Consider the following 17,970-nt stretch of genomic DNA (forward strand, 5'->3'; position numbering starts at 1 on the left):
CATACACAGGTTTACAGGGAACTTTTCTTGCAGGTGGCAGCTGTTTCCTTGCCTTCAGGGCAAAGACAGCCCATATCTCAGGAGACAGCTCTTGTCTAGCCCTTCACTCAGCACCCAGATATTTGATTTCAAGAACTAGACTAGGTTTGAATAAATGCCTAGTCCTGCCTAATCTGCACCCTAGATTTAGATCTAGGCAGGACAAGTCCCAGTGTACCACTTTTCTACTCAAGAGTGACAGAGCACTTAGAGCTTGGGGGGCATTTGGTTGTCCTAAGTAGGTGTTAACACTTGTGGAATTCACAGAGTGGTTTGAAAAACACCTTCTCCAAAGCCCCCCTTCAACTCAGCCTTGAATACCTCCAGGCATGGAGCACCCAGTCTCTCTTCTATGGTAATTTTTATTTATGAGGCACGGGAATATACCTGTAAGGCAGCACAGGGTGGCACATGGTGACCCTTAGAGCATGATTTCTGACAAGGAAGAACCAGATCACATCTGTATTTCAACAAGGTATTTTATTGGTCCAGCAACTGCAAAATATACAAATTTCTGAAAGGCATACCCTGTTTTTAAGCTGGCACAGCTTTATATCAGGCAATTATTCCAGATGTATATACAGAACAGTTAACATACCACAAATCAAAAAAAAAAAAAAAAAGTATTCCCAAGCAACTACACCCTTCTCTCCAAGCTTTGCAGTATACATTAAATAAATAAAAAGCGCTTTGCTATTTAAAAAAAATTTAAAAATAAATTCAAGTATCACAAAGGAAAACAAACCAGAGGAAAAAAAATGGTGGGGGAAGAAACCATTGGTGTGGTTTGACATGTCCTCTCTCCCAATCTGCCTTGGCTGTGGCATCAGCTGCCCAGTCCTTGGCTCTGTTAACCAGAAAGATGGACAGCAAGTTTCTCGGGCAGTTGTTGACACCATCCCACCAACCTCTCTACTACAAGAGGAACTCAGAAGAGCCATTTTTTCCCAGTGCTGGAAAAAACACCATGTTTTAATTTCAGGGTTTTGTAGATCTACTGAGACATCTATTATTACTAAAGGATGAAAAATAAGGGCCATTTTGGGTTTTTTTCTGAATTTTTTTTAATATATATATATTTATATATATACACCCACAAATACACACCAAAACATCCGTGCAATTACATGTGTACAGGATTGATCTCGGGGGCAGCCAGACGTCACGTTTGTATTTGCTGGCTTATCTTTTTGCAGCAGCAGGAGGAGAGAGATAAAAACTCCCCACGAAGGAGGAAGCTGCAAAGAGCCAAAGCGAGTGGCCTCCCCCAAAACATTCATTTATCTGAAAGGCAGAGAAACCAACAGCGTAGCTGCCACCCAGGGCACAGAGGGAGAAGTCTGCTTTTAATGAGGCTATTAAAACAGAAATAAAGCAGAGTAGCGGGGGGATGTTCTTTATCTGTACAGGAATATATGATACACATATGCACAAGCTGACACAGGCAGGGCACTGCCAGGACTGTCACCCCCGTGGGACACGGGCTGAGCGTGGCCCCGGAGCCCTCCCGCCGTCGGTGCCGCTCCGAGCGCGAGGCCGGAGCGCGAGGCACTGTGGTTCACCTTTTCCCAAAGGAAAAAAACAGACCAAACCCACCCCCACAACATGCACACACCCACAGAAAGATCATCTCTCCATCAAAACCTCCTCTCCCATTCCGTCTCTGGGGATGGTGCTCCCTACACAGGATACTGAGGAATGGCATGGCAAGGATGAATCCCAAAGGGTTGCCCACCTCCAGTTCCCCAGCCTAGTGCTGCAGGAGAAGATGTTGCATATAGGTGAGGAAAAAAAAAAAATAAACCCAACCCAAAACCCTAAAAAAAAATCCAAATTCCACAGATTTTTGCACAAAGCAATAGTGGTTAATTGCCATTTTTAACTGTCTCCCAGCCCAAGACAGACTGCCAACAAGGGATCTTTGTGGAGTTGGCTGATGGAGTCAGTCAGGTCCTCACCCTGTTTCCCCCCACCTCAAACACTGTAACTACTATAATTTTGTAGTCCCAGCTTTCCAGCATGCAAAATACAATTAAAAACAAACATAAAAAGTTGCCTGTATTCAGGCTTCCCCTGTTGAGGGGCACAACTAGGAAAAAAAATAAAGTAGTTATGCTTCTGCCACAAATAAAGTGCAAAAACCAAGCAGTTTCTAAGTATACACGTATACATACACACACAATCTGTGTGTGTATATATAAAATTAAAAAAATACAGACAAAACTGTCCCTTCTTATGCCTCTTTGCAGTCAAGACAGGGACTCCTGCAACCCAGCCAGAGCTCTGGCCACCTCCATGAGACCTACAAAATGCATCTAAGCCTAGGGATTCAAACCCTTCCCAACACCTCCACTTTCATCTGAAAAAGAAGAAAGGGGAGATGAAATACCAGCACAGCACCTCAAATAGTGCTCAGCCTCCCCAAAATTCAGCCCATGCCTGAACTCAGACCATCCCTGGGTGCTCCCCAAGATGAAAGCATCACTCAAGCCCCTGCTGGCATGTTCCTCATGCACTGCTTGCATCTTTCAACCAATTTCAGCAGCAGATCTACAATCTCTGCAAACCCCTTTAAGGTATGTTGATTAAAAAAAAGTGAAAGAATAGGTTGGTTTCTTTTATTAAAACCCAGCAGTTCTTGCAGTGAAGGAGTTCACACAGCTGCTTTTCCTGCTGCTCACAGATCTGCATGAGCCAGGCTGGCGTGTGTGACCAGCTGTAGTGTGGGTGAGGGATTGCAGCACAGCATGTTAAGGGCTTATTCAAAAGTCATTAACATTAATTATAATTAAAAAAAAATGCAAAACCCCTTTACCCACCCCCTTCCCCCCGTTTCTCTACTAACCCCGCACCATCCACATATATACACACCCCACCCAGAGCCGGATGGGTACCAATCATCTACACAGAAGATCAAAACCACTGAGAGAGAAGAAAAATTAAACTCCTGTGCGCTACAGAAGCACTTTACAGCTCGCTACGACCTAACAGGATGCCGGAGAGGAGAGCAAAGGCTGCAGCCTGAAGGGCTGGTGGTGACCCCGGGATGGAGCTGGGCTCCTCCTGCATCCCTCCCGCTCAGCAGCGCGGGGTTCTGCGGGCAGCGCAGCCCAGGGAGGGCCTGCCTTGGGAGCAAGCTTCGGGAATGGCGATGGGATGAGAAGCTGGCGGCGCCGGCGGCCTCACGGCGGTGCCCACGGAGTCACGACGGCTTCTGGGAGTTGTTCATGTTCTGCAACGAGAGGGGGAGGAGAGGTGGTGGGGTCAGGATCCAGCCCAGCAGCATCTTGTAGGAGCACGTGAACAAGGGGACAAAGCCACGCACGGGTCACTACAAAGCACAGGACGCTGCCCACCCGAGGAGAGGCTGGCTCACTGCTCACCCCCTCCTCAAGCATTGCTGGCTTTAATTACAGTGTTAGAGTTTAGATATCCCTAAAATCTGAGCTGAACCCAAGGCAACCCTCCCATCCCACCCTGTCTGCACTTCTTTGGTCAATACTGGGTGATAGGAGGCCACAGTCTTCATTCAAGCAGCACAATTAAACATCTCTCTCTCACTCCCCTTGAGGGTGGGCAGCGTCCCCCCTGCCTGCCAAGGACGAGGTCTTTGTTTGTCCATCCTTGGCAATGCCAAGAACAGGCAGCTCTCGCTGGCCATGCCAAGGACCCCCGCCAGCAGTGGTAGAGCAGCAGCAAAACTCCCCTGGTGACACTCCATGAGGTCTCATGGGCCCAAGAGACGCTCCAAACACAGCCCTGTTGCAGAGTGATGACAACTGGTACCCACCAGCACGTGGTGAGGACCATAAAACCAGAGACAAACAGCTACACACAAGCAGGACCAGCCCCCAGGAGAGATCTGCTCCACTAAAAACCCAGGGGACCACAAGGACATTTCCCAACTCACAGAACTACATGAAACAAGGTAGGGGAAAAAAAGGACTAGGAAACAGCTAGGAATCTCTCTTTTTTATGTTGTTTTCTTTGTTTGGTTGGTTTTTGGCAGATTGTTTGTTTGTTGTTTTTTTAATGCTTTTACTACCTAAGCTGCCTCTTAAAAGCACCAGGAATCCCAGCCAGGCTACAAGGCAGAGCAGGCTGAGCTGTTCTCTCTGTTGTCTAAGGAGACAAGAGGAGGGTTGGGAAAAGCCACATGCACCACAGCCATTTACCTTGGAAATATTAGCAAAGAGAAAACTTTGAGAAAGTGACAAACGGGTCTTCTTTTTAAGCATGAAAAGTGAAGGGAAGAAGAAGGGAGGGGGGAATCAGGTGACTGTTCAAAAGTGCACTCGGATCACAAAGCAAACAAAAGCAAAAGAAATCATCATGCCAGGTAGTCCCACAACCCCCAGTCAGCTCAATCCCACAGCCAGGAGGACTCCGAGGTACTCAGCCACATCCCCAGCCTCTCCAGGTGTGCCCTGCTCCTCCCGGATGGGGATGTACAAGACAGCCATCTCCCAGAGCTAACAGCAGTGTGAATGTCACCAAGCCTCAGGCTTGGCATGTCCCCATGGGTCCCACAAAAGCAGCTTTTAAGTCCCAAACTAGGAAGGGGAGACAGGCCCCCAAGCAGCTGGAGATTTTAAATTTGCTGCTGCCAGCCTACACCTGGCATGGGCAACCATCAGTGCCTGCTTCAGCAAAATCTGACACATCCATCTCCCAAACTCAACACCAGAGTGTGTTTCCAGTTCCCAGGCAGCACCAAGGCATGCAGTGCCTTGTGTTACAATACAGATGTGAAAACGGTGGAGGGAAGGATGGACAAAAGCTAAAATGCTTTCAGAGCAACCCAAGAGGATCAGGGTTCCCCAGGGGCTTTAGTGGCCACGAGCAGCAAGGGGAGGATCACAGACATGCAGGCCATGCTGAGCAACCCAACCTCTACACTCCTGCAGGAGCACGGTGATCTCACCCAACCCAAGTGCAACAGTCCTAAATTCCCTTTTCTCACAAATGTTTACTCTTAAAAGGGGAAGAAATATGAGATTCAAAAGGTGCTACAGGCAAGCAGGGCTGAGCTCTGGCCTGGCCATGTTAGAGCAGATCCCTCCATCCTCAGCCCACAGAACAACCCAAGCCAGGGATGTTCACAGGCTGATTTGAGCTGGCCCTCAGAGGGCAAAAAGACCCCCTGGCCACTACCCAGTATCAGCTCAGCCCAAAGTCTCCCCAGGCTTTAAGACATCTGAACACAGAACTGCTGCTCTCAACTCAATGAAGCATTAATAAAGTCCAAAGGCTTCAAATTTATCCAGGAGCTGTCCTGTTCCTGTTACTCTGGGATATAACAGCCCTAAGCCAAACTGCCAGAGCCTTGATTATTCATAATTAGAGTAGCAAATGCTCAAGATGTTTTGCTTTATTAAAAGAGATAGAGAAGGACAATTTCCATTCACTCCTCCCACAACATCTAGGCTGACTGTTTCCAAAACCCAGGTTTGCAGAACTGCAGCTGGCTAGTCCCAGGCTCATCCAGCTCCAAAAAACACGTTCCTGAGAAGGTCAGAAGCTTCTCAGGTACCTCTCTGCTACCATCACTCACACTCAGAGCCCTCAGGAAGGACAGAGCACCCAGGACTCTCACCTAGAGCACAACATTCTATCACAGAGGAGACAACTCGAGGAAAATCCAATAGCATCACCCATAGGCATCATCAGAGTGAAAGCCATAATTTGCTTAATTTCACAACAAAACTGGGACATTCCATCCAGCTAGGACACAAACCAGCACTCACAGTCTCCTCTTTACCTAAAACAAATCTCCCCCAAACCAGCAAAATACTAACTCCAAGAAATCCACACCGCGTCCGGATTTTGCAACAACAGAACAACCCAGCAGGATAGCAAGAGACATGGAAAAAAGGGTTGGAAAGAGGAATAAGAGGCAAGAAGGTACTTACAGACATGCCTTCCCTAGTAAAGGCTGCAGAGAGACAGAGAGAACAGAGAGAAGTGTCAGTAACTCTGAGCCACAGCAGGCAGAGGACAGCAGCAAGGGGCACCGGGCAGCCAGAGCTGCCAAAAGGTTTCTTGTGAGGCTCAGCCAGCCCAAGCAGAGCCCTGGGAGCTGAGACAGACCCAGCTGTCCTGGGAGGCTCGTGCAAAGCAGTAACCAAGCAGAGCAGTGGTGGAGCATGGAGCCATTCCTAACCTGCCCAGGATCTGGGCAAGGAGGGGGACATCACACCAACACAGACAACAGGGAGAGGGGCTGGGCAAGACAGCGAGATCCAACAGCTGGTGGGAAGGGCAGCATAGCAAAGGCTCCTATAGATTATATAGGATTCCTTAGTGAGCTTAGGAGAGGGGTTTGTGCCTGGCAAAGTGAGCAGCAAGCAAGGCCTCTCTTTCTGTGTCCCTTCATGGGTGGGTGAAAGAGGAGAAGACACATGAGCACCATGGCACCCCACAGGGTTTCACCCAGGTTCACCACACCAAGAACATTCTACTCAATTTGGGTCCATTTTGCCTGCAGCTTCAGGATGAAGGAGACCCTTCCAGCCAAAGATGAGTCTTGGCAGCAGCTCCTCCTTCAGAGAAGCACAAGAGCATTTTGATTTACTGCCATGCCCAGGTCTACAACAGAGGGAAGGCACCAGCCCTTTGTTCCCACTCACTCCAGGGAGGAGACCCCTCAGAAGGTTGATGCTGGATGGTGAAGGCACTACATTAATGCAGCCTAGAGCTTGGTGGAAGTTGATGATGCTCTCAAAACCCAAGAGAGGATCAACAGTGATCCAAGGCAGGGAGGGACAGCAGCCATGGGAGGAAGATGCATCTCAGACAGCAGCACAGGTTACAACAAGTGCAAGCAGCTTCCTCAGCTTCAGGAGTGACAGGAGGACAACAAACAATAAAACAACGAGAACAACAAAAAAAAAAAGAATAAAAAGGAGAAAAAAAAAAAAAAAAAAAAGAAGAGTTCAACTAACTTGTCCCGGCATCTGCGTGGGCACTTCCTGAGGAACACAGCCTGGCAGGGCAGAAGAAACAGCCACATGCTCCTCAAAGCTGTTGATGCGAGGTTTTTTGGTGGGCTCTGGGCTTGCTAGAGGGGTAACGCTATTACGTCTCATGAGCGGGTTAGGTCCCTTCTTTGCTTCCTAAATTAAAGTGAGACAAAGAAAATAAAAGTAAATACAAAAAAATAAAGCAAAATAAAAGAAAAAGGAAGAAGGCGACAGTTATAAAGGAAAAAAAAAAAGAAGCAAGTTGCTTTGGTTTTCTTTTTTTGTTGTCTTAAAGTGGCCTCTGCTTTTCCCCACAGTCACTGTAAATGAGCAAAGGATGCACCGAAAGTCTCTGGGCACAAAAAAGAAACCCCTGATACAAAATGCTTAAGAGCACAGGAGGGGAAGGGAGAAAAAAAATGTCTGCACTCAGACATGAGACAGATTTTCTCATCTGCATCTCAGCTGACAAAAAAAAAAAGTAACCACAGGTAGCTAAACACACCCAGCAGCAACCAAGCTGTGACTCTGCAGGACACAGAGGTACCCACTGGTCTCCTCCTCGAAGCTGGGCCCTCCACCCAGAGGAGTGAAAGCAAGAAGAGGGAAGATGAGGCAGCCCAGGCTGGTCAGGAAGATTTGGGAAATGAGAGCAGAGCAGCCAGCAAGGGTCGGCACCAGGCCAAGCTCCAACTCAAGCGAGGGGGGATGGAGGCAAAGCTGAGCAGGGGCACCCAAGCACCTGGCACGTGTCTCACCCTGCCCTTGCTGCCATCCCCAGAGAGGGTGGCAAGGCAGGGCATCAGTGGCCCCAGGCAGGGGGAAGGGCTGGCTTCCCCCCACAGCTGCAGGGGGGGGACAGGCAGCTCAGCTGCTGCCACCTGACAGGGGAAGCAAAGGAAAGGAGATGTGGGGCAAAAGGGGACAGCCCCGACTGTTCAGCATCACTTTGGGCTCCAGCACTGAGCACAAGTTGGAAATGTCCCAGCATCTTGGGACATGGGTGGTGCCAGGCTCCCTGTGGCCCACTCTGAGTGGCTGCCCAGCCCTGACACAGAGTTTAGCATCCTCTTGTTCTGGCCTCTGAGCTCCAGTGGAGCATTTGGCACACAGACCCAACCCTACAGAAACCTCTCCACACGAGTGGTCTCCTCCACAGAGCATCCCCAGCCCAGCACTGCCACCTCCCACCCTGCAGAATGACAGAGATCCATGGGCATACCAGGAAAAAAGACCCTCAGAGGCAGATGGAGGGCAAGCATTGAGCCCAGGCTCTGCCAGCCAGCTGGGAGACCTGGGAGAAGTCACCTTCTCCATCCACAGCTCCACTTCCTGCTTGGGTGAGTGGATAACCATGCAGGTGAAAGTCAGAGACCAGGGAGGAGTTTTCCCTGGGCAAACACACTGGGAAAGCAGAAACATGCAAATCTTTTTTCCTTGGAAAACCCTCAACTGGCTATGACTTTGGAGAGCAAGAACACATCTGATGGTCCCGGTCTTCCAGCAGCACTTCCAAGCACCCAGCTGAGCAATCTCCCCATGCCCACCACCCCAGGTACGACTGGGCAGTTCCCACTGCCAGCTGACCACAGGGGACTGGAGGGGGACACCACAGGACAGCTCCAGGGAAAAGCAACACTCACCTCTGGCCGATCTCTGTGGGTGTTGACTGCTTCAATGTTGAGCGAGATGGATTCCACCCGGCAGCCTGCAGGAAGGAGCACAGAGACAGATCAGCAAGCCCAGCAGGCACAGGAGGTTATCAAGTGCCCCACCACAGATCCCTGCTTTCTCCCAGACAGCCTGGATTCAGGAGGAGGTACAAGTCAACCCCCCTGGCATGTTTAGGAAGGTCTCACTCACCATAGGCTACGGGGGTCAGCTTCAACACTGTGTGCAAGGGACATTTCAGGTAGGGCATTTCATCTGCAGAGACAGCAAAGCAGGAGGGTTAGCCCACCTCCTCTCCAGAGGCAGGCTCAGACACCTTCATCCCACACCAAAGAGATGCACTCTCCACGATGTGAAGAGTCTCCCCAGAGCTGTAAGAGCATCCCTCCTCCAGCAGGGCCAAGCCTCTCCCAGAGCAGGGAGCTCACCTGCACTCTTGTCCAGGAAATAGGCCAGGAGGCAGCGCATGACAGCCTGGTGGCAGATGACAAGGACATTCTCTTGCCTCTCCAGCTCCATGATGACTGGCTCCAGGCGCTGCACCAAGTCTTGGTAGGACTGGGAAAGAAGGGAAGGGAGATGAGGCATGGAATCAATGCAATGAGCATCCCAAAGAAACAGTCATCTTGGTACACATCCCAGTTTCATGCCTCTGAGTAAGCCAACAAACTGCTAAAAACAAATAAATCCTCATCCCCATGCTACTCTGGGACTCCTGTAGAAGGAGCCATTCACATCTCAGTGAATCACAGCTCAGGCCTGGAGAATTAATGTAAGCAACAAGGGCTTTGAAGATAGAGCCTCTCCACCATCTTGATATTTGATTTGGTACAGGATTTCCAAGTTCTGAGAAGTCTGGAGCAACCTGAGAAACCCCAGGGTTTTGAAGGGCCTCATAAAAACCATGACAGGCATGCAGAAGGAGCCCCAGACACCCAGAGTTGGTGTCTGAACTCCCCATATATTCTTCTGCCAGATACAGGGTCATGAGACCATCTCCAGAGATTTTTCTGATATGTCTATGGGCATGACTTTCAATTTGGGGATAATTAGCTCAATTCACAGCCTAAAAGTATCATCCAGAACTGAGGCGAATTCCCACCTCATTGTGTCACACCCTGAAAGCAGACTGCCAGGAACAGAGATATTACCATCAGCCCTTAGGGAATGATACTGAGAACAAGGTGAAAATTACTTTTTTTGGAAATGAAAGGAAAGAAAATTAGGGCAGCACAAAACTGTGAGCAGATATAACCATGGTTGGACTAGAAACCTCCAGAGACCTTTCCCTACTAATTTGCTATAAAGTCAGTGGGACTGTTTGTTAAGTGATATATTTCTTATTGAGATCTTCATATGCCAAGATTTCACAAGACCTCGGGGCAGAAGTAAACATGAGCCCCGCTCTCTTTTAATTCTAGTTTCTTGGAGCTCCCACTGCTCCTCTGCTCAAGAGTAGAGGACAGAATGAGGAAAAAAAGGCCACATTTAAAGTAAGTTTTGTGTCTCTGCAGACCTACCTCCCCAGAAGGATAACGGTAGTAATATTTATCCTGATCCCGCAGGGCAAATTCCTCTGGATGCTGCTCCCTGATTTCTTCATAGGTCATTTCTTCACACACCCCCTGCCAGGGCAGGACAAGCATGAGGTTACTGGACATGCCCAAGTCAAACAACATCAACACAGCCACCAGACAAAACCTCACTTTCTCTTGTTCAGCACCAACCAGCCCCATGCAGCTGCTGTGGCTGCACAGATACTCACAGCATCGATTTCGTTGAGTGCTTTCCACTGCTCATAGGGCAGCTGGAGAGCTTCTGCTGTTTGGATTGTCCTCTTTAGCTGGCTGGTCCAAATTTTGAGGTCCTTCAGGTTCTGCTCTTCCACGAATTTGTTCAGGGCCACTGCAAACTGTGGGACATAAGGAAAAAAAAAAAAAAAAAAAAAAAAAAAAAAAAAAAAAAAAAGGTTGATTCCTGGTCCACAGCTTCCCAATGGGCTTTTCTTCCCAGGCAGAAAGGTCAGCCTTGTGCTCAGGGGAAGGGCAGCCACACATTCACTGATCTGCAGGATGGACCCTCAGCAGCTCAGGCACAGCACCTACTACAGCCACATCACTCCTGGAAGCCAGAGGGGGACATTTTCCTCCTCCCTCACCTTCTTGCCCCTGTTGGAGAGGCCAGAGTCCCCTCCAATCCTGCCCTTCAGGTTGAACTCGCTCTCCCCGTGCCGGCAGAGGTAAATGGTGCGGGGCTGGACGTGGATGTTCATCAGGTAATAAACAATCCTGCTCTGGATGTGATCCTGAACCCTGTTGACCAGGAACCGCCGGCCCACGTCGATGACTTTGATGAGAGAAAGTTCCCTGGGGACAGACAGAGATGTCATTCTCCAAAGCAGCCCCGTGAGTTATCTCTGTCCATGTAATCACCCAGCTCAAAGGATTTCCTGCAGGCTATTTTCAGCAGGGAGCCAACAGGTAGTGGGGATTCATGGAGAGCTGAATAGCAGCAGTGTAATCGCCCCCCCTCCTCTTGCAGCAGTAAAGAGGATTAAACAGGACTAACAGGGAACATGCTCCTCCCCAGGACAGGGACAATCCACACAGGGCACACAGAAGTGTTTGTGAGCAGTGGAAAGGGCTGGGAGGTGCCTGCAGAGTCAGGCAGGACAGCAAAACTCTTCCAAGGCACACAGCCACCAGGCAGAAGCCACAAGGCTTGCTCAATCCTGTGGTTTGAGCCAAGCAGTCCCTTCCTTTAACTGGGACAATGGAAAAAAAGCAACTCAACCACTCAAACTCAAGTGCTTTCCCAAAGCCTTTGTATTTAGACCTGCAGAACAAGGTTGAAAACAGCTCATCTGAACCCAGAAGAGCTTGGGAAGGCATCAGTGCCCATTTCCCTGGCACAGGGCCTGGGGAAACCAGCATTTTCCTATAAAAGGCCTGAATTCAAGGTGAGGCCTGGCCATAAATCATTCTAGCACAGTCAGGCATTTGAAGACAAAGTGAATACAGCTCCACCCTTCACTGCTCTTCTCCTGGGAGAGGGCAGGTGCTCAAGGCAGCTCAGAGTCAAGGTCTTCTACCTGTCATAGTCATCAGGGTCGAGGGGCTGGTAGCTGGCTTGGTAACAATTGATCCTCTTCATGAAATCCTCCATGGCATCAGTGGAATTACAGTCCCGGTAATCTGGGCTGGACAATTTGACTTCCTGCAACAGAAAAAAAAACATGCCACAAGGAGAGGTTAGGAAGCTTTCCAAGCCAGACAATGCTAATCTGGAATTTCCAAGTCCTGCCAAATCCAGTGATCAGTTGAATCTAAGTGATGACTGCTTTATAGTCATCACTCACAGAGCAGAAAAGTAGCGAATTAGACCCAAAACCAAGCATCAGGTGGGAGAATTTGGTATCAACCATTGCCTGATTAGCACAGACAGTCCACTCCCTTTCTCCCAAGAGATGGGCTAGCACTCTACCACCCAACAGCAGGAAAACTTAGCTTCCTAATGGCTAAAAAAAACCTCATCAGGTTCAAATTCAAGCTGAGAAAGGGAAGTGCATGAACATAGGCAAGATGCTTATCCCAGCTCAGCAGCAGGACAGCAACATTCAACCTCTTTCTGTGCATTATTTGCTGCAAGCTGTTGGGCTGAAAGACACTAGAAACAGGCAGTGTGAATACCCACAACCCCTACAGACTACATCCTGCCTGAACTGATCTAACAGGCTGTTCTTCCTGAAGATTTGGGGTTGAACAGCAACATTACACATTGGGAACTTCCTGAAACCAACAGGATAACACAATGGATCAACACATGTGGCAACATCTCAGGCCTGGGGTGTATTTTCCACACTGATCCCAGCACTAAGAGCACCATTCATCTGCAGTTCCCTGTGCAGCAAAATCCCATGCTCAGCTAGGAGCTGATTTTCTCCCCCTTCAAGCATTAGTTTCCAAATAAAGGGATTAAAATCCTCCAAAAAAAAAAAAAATCCAGCTTGGGGAAAAAAAAAAACAAACTAGTCAACTGAGCATTTTGTTGTTGAAAAGGCTGTATGCAACCTCCCAGTTAGTTGGTCACTGGGATAACAGCTCCCAGCAGGAGCAAAAGACACTCTTCAGCCCCTGGCTGGCAGCACAATTTGCCTCCAGTGAAGCCACATTGGCTGTCAACAACCACTTTTTATCTTCCATGTGCCTCAGCAGAGTTTCCAGGACGATCTGCTCCATTATCTTCCCAAACACTGATGTGAGTCCCCCAGTTCTGTCAGGTTTTTGTTTTTCCTAGCCCAATTCCTGGCTGCTCAGACAATGTCTGTATTCCTCCCAGGCTGCCTGTCCTTGCTTCCATCCTCTCTCTGTAGGCTTCCTTTTAGTGTTGGGGTTCATCCAGGAGCTCCTTGTTCATCCTGGCATTTTTGATGGCTGCTCCTTTGCTGGGAATGCATCACAGCTGAACTTGGAGAAGATCCTTCACCATGTACCAGTTTTCTTGGGCCCCTCTTCCCTCCTGGGTTTTTTATCCCACACTACTCCAGGCCAAAATCAGCTCTTCTGACATTTCAGGTCAGAGCTACTGCAGCACAGGCTGCCCTGGAGCTTCACATTCCTCACCAGCCCCTCCTTATTGGTGACAGAAAGGTGCAACAGAGAGCAAACAAGGAGAGGTGCTGTCCCTTGGAGAAGGAAGTCACCAACACATTCCAGGAACCTCCTGGATTGCCAGTGCCATGCTGTGCTGCCCCTCCAGCAGATACCAGGGTATTTGAAGCCCACCATAAAGATCAGAGCTCGTGAAGGTGATGCCATTCCTGCCTCTCTATGGAGGGAAAGCAAAAGCAGGACACTTCCACACTTACCATAACGTTGGTGGCAACTACGTTGGGATCATTGCAGACAGATTCAATGAAGAACACCTGTGAAGCAAAGCAAAGCTCAGCTGAAAGCCACCAGCAAGGTTTGTAACATCCAGCCAGCTCCTTGCTCAACCCAACCTCCTCCCTGCTTGACCAGAGCTCTCCCTCTGCCCTGCTCCCATCCTCTCCCTCCCCATGGCTCAGTACAGGGAATGAAGGAAGAGTTTTTTTAAAATCAAACCCAGCAGTGAAATCTCCCTCACACAGGAGCAGCATGAGGATAACACATGAGTGAGGGAAGACAGACCAACTCTGCACTGCATGGACTTCACAATGCAGGCATCAGCCCCATGGCACCCACCTTGAACCCGTTCTCTTTGGCAAAGTTCAGGATCATATCTCTCCTCTCCCGTGTGGTATTGGTGGCATCAAAAACCTTTGAAAGCAAAAGATCTCAATTAGCACCACAAAAGCCTGGTTGTCCAGAGAGCCCCTCCTCAGAGAAGGGACTGCAGAGAACCTTTGGGGCTGCCAAAGCTCAGAGCACCTCTGGTGTTGGAACTCAAAATGTCTCTCAGACATTTTTAGAGGTTCCAGGCCTTGGTCAGAAGCATTTTAGACCCTGGCAGGCAGCTGGAAACAGCTGTGATTTTGGGTTTGAGCCATGGAATGAGTTACCAACTTTGAAGGAGGAACAAGCAGTCACAAAGGGTTAGAGAGTATAGTAGAAGTAGTTACAAGACAGAGTGAAAATTTTTTTAGTATGGTACAGGGGGGCTTTAGCACCTGTACAGGGGGGCTTTTACTTTGTACATGGGGCTCAGAAGTTCTAAGATGGAGGAAAGTGGGCTGATCCTGTTCTTCCTCCTTCTTCCTTGCCTCCATGTCTTGGTGATGCTGGCATTTGTGGATTGGTTTAGAGTAGAAAAGCACTTTGCAACATAGGTATTGGGGATAAACTGTAAACATATAATACGTAATATATCATATAAAAGATAGCAGCAGCCCTGGGTGTGGGGAGAGAAGAAGACAACAGACAGAGGATGTCAGTGTGTGTGTGTGCCTCTGCCTGAGCCGCTGACCAAACAGCCGCAGCCAGAGAAGAAAATCTTTTAGATAACTTGCAATAAACTGCCTTGAGACTGAACAACAAGAGGCTGTGGAGTTTTTCTTTGGAAGCTCGGGTTGGAGGAGACTTTTCCACCACACCAGACCCCCGACCAAGCCCGGGGCTCTCACGCTCTGGGAGCTCACCGCGATCTGCCCGGCCTCCTCCGTCAGGTACAGCTTCACATCCCGCAGGGCAGCCATGGCACATTGCCTGCAAAGGAGGGGACACCCTGACGTCCTCTGGGTGTGGTGGCCACCCTGGAGTTACCAAGCCCAGTACAGATTCGGGTTTGAGCTCTCGGAACCCACTCTCACCTCCTGACTTTCATGGCTTCCTCGTTGTCAGGCCGGAAGAAGTCATAGGAGCTGTAATGCTTCACGGCCTCGCGGCGATACTCCCCAACGTTGAAAACTAGGTGGGGAAAGCAAAAAAAAAAAAAAAAACAAAAACCATCAAAATGAGGGACATGACTCAATTGTGCAGCTTCTGCAGGTATCAAAATGAGGGGCATGACTCAGTTGTGCAGTTTCGGCAAGCTGGGGACAAGAAATTACATCCTCAGGGCATCCCTTGGTCTTCAAAGTGAAGGAGAATCTGGCTGCATGAGGATGTGAAAAGACAAGATATGTGGCCTGTGGGATCTTGGAAACATCCCCCACTGCCTCTCAGCTCCCAAGGCACTGATCTAGAAGAATTCCTGAGGACCAGACCTCCTGCTTTCCCCAGGTAAGGCAGGCAGTGCAAGCGTTACCTTTTGTGGGGACACCGATCCAGTTGAGGTAGCGAGTCAGCTTCTTGGAGATGTAGGTCTTGCCACGGGCTGGGAGGCCAACCATGACTATCACAGTGGGGGAATTGGCAAGCTGAGGCCCACAGGCTGCAAGAAAAAAAGAGAAACTGTTAATTCTTCATCTTATCCTGCATCGACCCTACAAGTAACTTGTTTTTAATCTGGACTCCTTCCAAGTCCTTCAGCAGCTGGAGGAAACTTGAAAGCCACAGCAAGAACATCCTGATGGGTGTGCAAAACAGGCAAGGAGCCAGCAGCTGGTCCAGGCTCCCTGGAGAGCCTCTGCGCCTCAGTTTCTTCATTTGCAACCAAAATAAACCATAATTTAAAAAATAAAATTTAAAATCAAGGCAAGCACAACTTCACATTCCAATGGCTTGGTAATTCCATCAAAAGCTCAAGGATAGCCAAGGACTTTGGACTCATCCCTGCAGCAGTGCCTGTGCTGAAATACCAGGTCTGGTCCAAGCTCTTCACCCACAGAAAGCATCTCCCAAAATCTCTGACTGGATTCCTAGCCGACACACAGCCAGCTAACTGGATTTTCTCACGACAAACAAGGTAAGAGAAGCACAGAACTAGCAGCATTTAAAAGCAGACATCCAAGTGGTTTATCCTTTTTTCTTCATAAACCCTAGCTGGGTTTTGTGGGTTTTTTTGGGTTTTTTGTTTTTTTTTTTTTTTATTTTTGGTTTTTGGTTGGTTTTTTTTTTGTGAAGAGGGTCCATGTCAAACAGCTGGAAAGAAAACCCAGAGGCAGCATTTGCAGGACAGATGGGACCCTGCAGGGGATTTCTCACCCACCCTTGCATCCACCCGGTGAGCACAGAGACCTCAGAGGAAAGGAATGCAGGGAGTGAGTGGCTGGTGGCAGAGCCATAAAACCCAGCTTAATTATGGCCTGGGTGGAGAGCTCTGCTTGCCTGTCACAGCTGCCTGAAGGTGGGACCAGGGATGCCAGGGGCTCCCAGGGATGGCTGGGGTAGGTTTTTGTCAACGTGGATCTAGAAAGGCCAAACAAGCTGAGAGGTGCCCACAGAACATGCAAAGCACATGGGATTACCTTCCCCTTCTAAGAAAATAAATAAATCCAGCAGCTGGAGAAACCAAGGAAGATTCATGGCAGTGGTACCCAGATGACAGAGAAGAGCTACCCATCATCTTCCTAAGTTTCTTACCAAAGCAAACTCAGCAGGCAAGGATTAAAAACTACCTAAAATATGTTTGGTGTTTTTTTGTTTTTTTTTTTTGTTTCATTCCCCTGGCTGGGGTTTCCCTCACACTCACTCCCTTTGTGCAACCTGCCCCCACACCCAGTGCTGCATTTCAAAACCCCAGGGCAGCTCCCAAAAATGTTGGCAGCAAGTGCCAATTTTCTGTGCTGGGGCACAAGGGAGCTGTGCAACACACCAAGAAAAATACTTTTCCCCACTCCAACAATGTCACATCCTCATCCAAGTTATGGGTGCAAGCCTGTTTTACACAACACCCACACGCTTATTAGATAAAGGGAGGAGGAAGGAATAATACCTGAATAAGGAAACTTTTCCTTTCCCTACCTGCCAGTGTGGACAAAGGATCTCAAAGAGTAGAGCCAAGAGGATTTAGGGCCATTAATAAACACTCCAAGAGTAAAGGGACAATGCTGGGTACTGTTCATGTCCCTGTGGCTCCAGACAGCTGTGACAGCCCCAGGGCTGGCACTGTGTGGGCACACACATGTCACCTCCAAAGGCTGCTGCAAGAGTTAAACACCTCTAATTCAGCAATCTCCCAATTTTTACTGCCCTTGCACAATGGAACAGCACCTGTGAAGCACCTCCCAAAGCACCATGGCATCAGTGAGCAACATTTCATCAGGAGTCTGAGCCCAAAGCAAAAGTCCCAGGGAAACTTTGCATCAGGGATGAAACAGAACCCAGTGTTTTGCTCCCAGTCTTTCACAAAGGCCTCATTCATCATTTCTTTTCACCACTGCTGGGAAGCCATCAGGGATTTCAATACATATTCATTACTCCTTATCGACATCTAGCCAGGTAAGTCAAGGCCAGGGATGATTTTCAGAGGGTATTTAAAAGGAGCTTATCGCTTTTGCTATTTGCCAGAAAGTCAGCTTCACCAGCGGGTAAAAGGAAAAACAAAACAAAACAAACCACCCCACCCAGCCCAAAAGGGAAGAAAATTTGCTTCCATAAAAAGTCGGATAAAACAGCCAGCTCCCCACTTCGGGCATTTTTACTGTCTCCTCCCTAAGTATTCCCCAAAACCTCCCACAAGCCCAAACTGCTCCACGTTCTGTTAGTCCTATTGCCCTTTGCCCAGCTTCTTCCCGCTGCAATTCCAACACCTCCAGGGATGCGCGGTCCTGCGATGGATGCCAACACCCGCGGCGTGTGCTCCGCAGCCAGCGAGCCGCAGGCACGGGAAAAAGCAGCGATGGGATGGATGGAGAGAGGCGGTGGCAGCCCTTTCCCTCCCGGAGCATCCCCTCCCCTCGCTGGCTCTGCCCAGCGCCTTCGATGGATCGACTTTC

The 17,970-nt window shown here is 49.1% G+C and overlaps 1 protein-coding gene across 7 annotated transcripts in view; it reads right to left on the bottom strand.

Annotated features, from left to right (window-relative positions):
• Positions 1-500: 500 nt before the first annotated feature.
• Positions 501-17,970, bottom strand: part of PFKFB3 (6-phosphofructo-2-kinase/fructose-2,6-biphosphatase 3) — a 42,495-nt gene continuing 25,025 nt past the window's right edge. For 2 of the 7 annotated variants that reach the window (XM_021530934.4, XM_085568591.1), the window contains exons 2-17: positions 15,399-15,524; positions 14,962-15,058; positions 14,791-14,857; positions 13,898-13,972; positions 13,540-13,596; positions 11,764-11,888; positions 10,831-11,038; positions 10,438-10,584; positions 10,193-10,297; positions 9,101-9,230; positions 8,865-8,927; positions 8,645-8,709; positions 6,984-7,154; positions 5,952-5,974; positions 4,215-4,265; positions 501-3,271 (exon numbers count right to left, since the gene is read on the bottom strand). In XM_021530934.4, coding sequence (XP_021386609.2) covers positions 3,265-3,271; positions 4,215-4,265; positions 5,952-5,974; positions 6,984-7,154; positions 8,645-8,709; positions 8,865-8,927; positions 9,101-9,230; positions 10,193-10,297; positions 10,438-10,584; positions 10,831-11,038; positions 11,764-11,888; positions 13,540-13,596; positions 13,898-13,972; positions 14,791-14,857; positions 14,962-15,058; positions 15,399-15,524 — 1,517 coding nt within the window. In that variant the 3' untranslated portion in view covers positions 501-3,264. Of the gene's footprint in view, positions 3,272-4,210; positions 4,266-5,951; positions 5,975-6,983; positions 7,155-8,644; positions 8,710-8,864; positions 8,928-9,100; positions 9,231-10,192; positions 10,298-10,437; positions 10,585-10,830; positions 11,039-11,763; positions 11,889-13,539; positions 13,597-13,897; positions 13,973-14,790; positions 14,858-14,961; positions 15,059-15,398; positions 15,525-17,970 lie in introns of those variants that run through there. The other 5 variants (XM_031506796.3, XM_077783694.2, XM_085568590.1 and 2 more) reach the window with 5 other exon arrangements.

This window comes from Lonchura striata, chromosome 1A (assembly GCF_050655825.1).
Source record: "Lonchura striata isolate lonStrDom1 chromosome 1A, ASM5065582v1, whole genome shotgun sequence".
NCBI classification, from domain to species: Eukaryota; Metazoa; Chordata; class Aves; order Passeriformes; family Estrildidae; genus Lonchura; species Lonchura striata.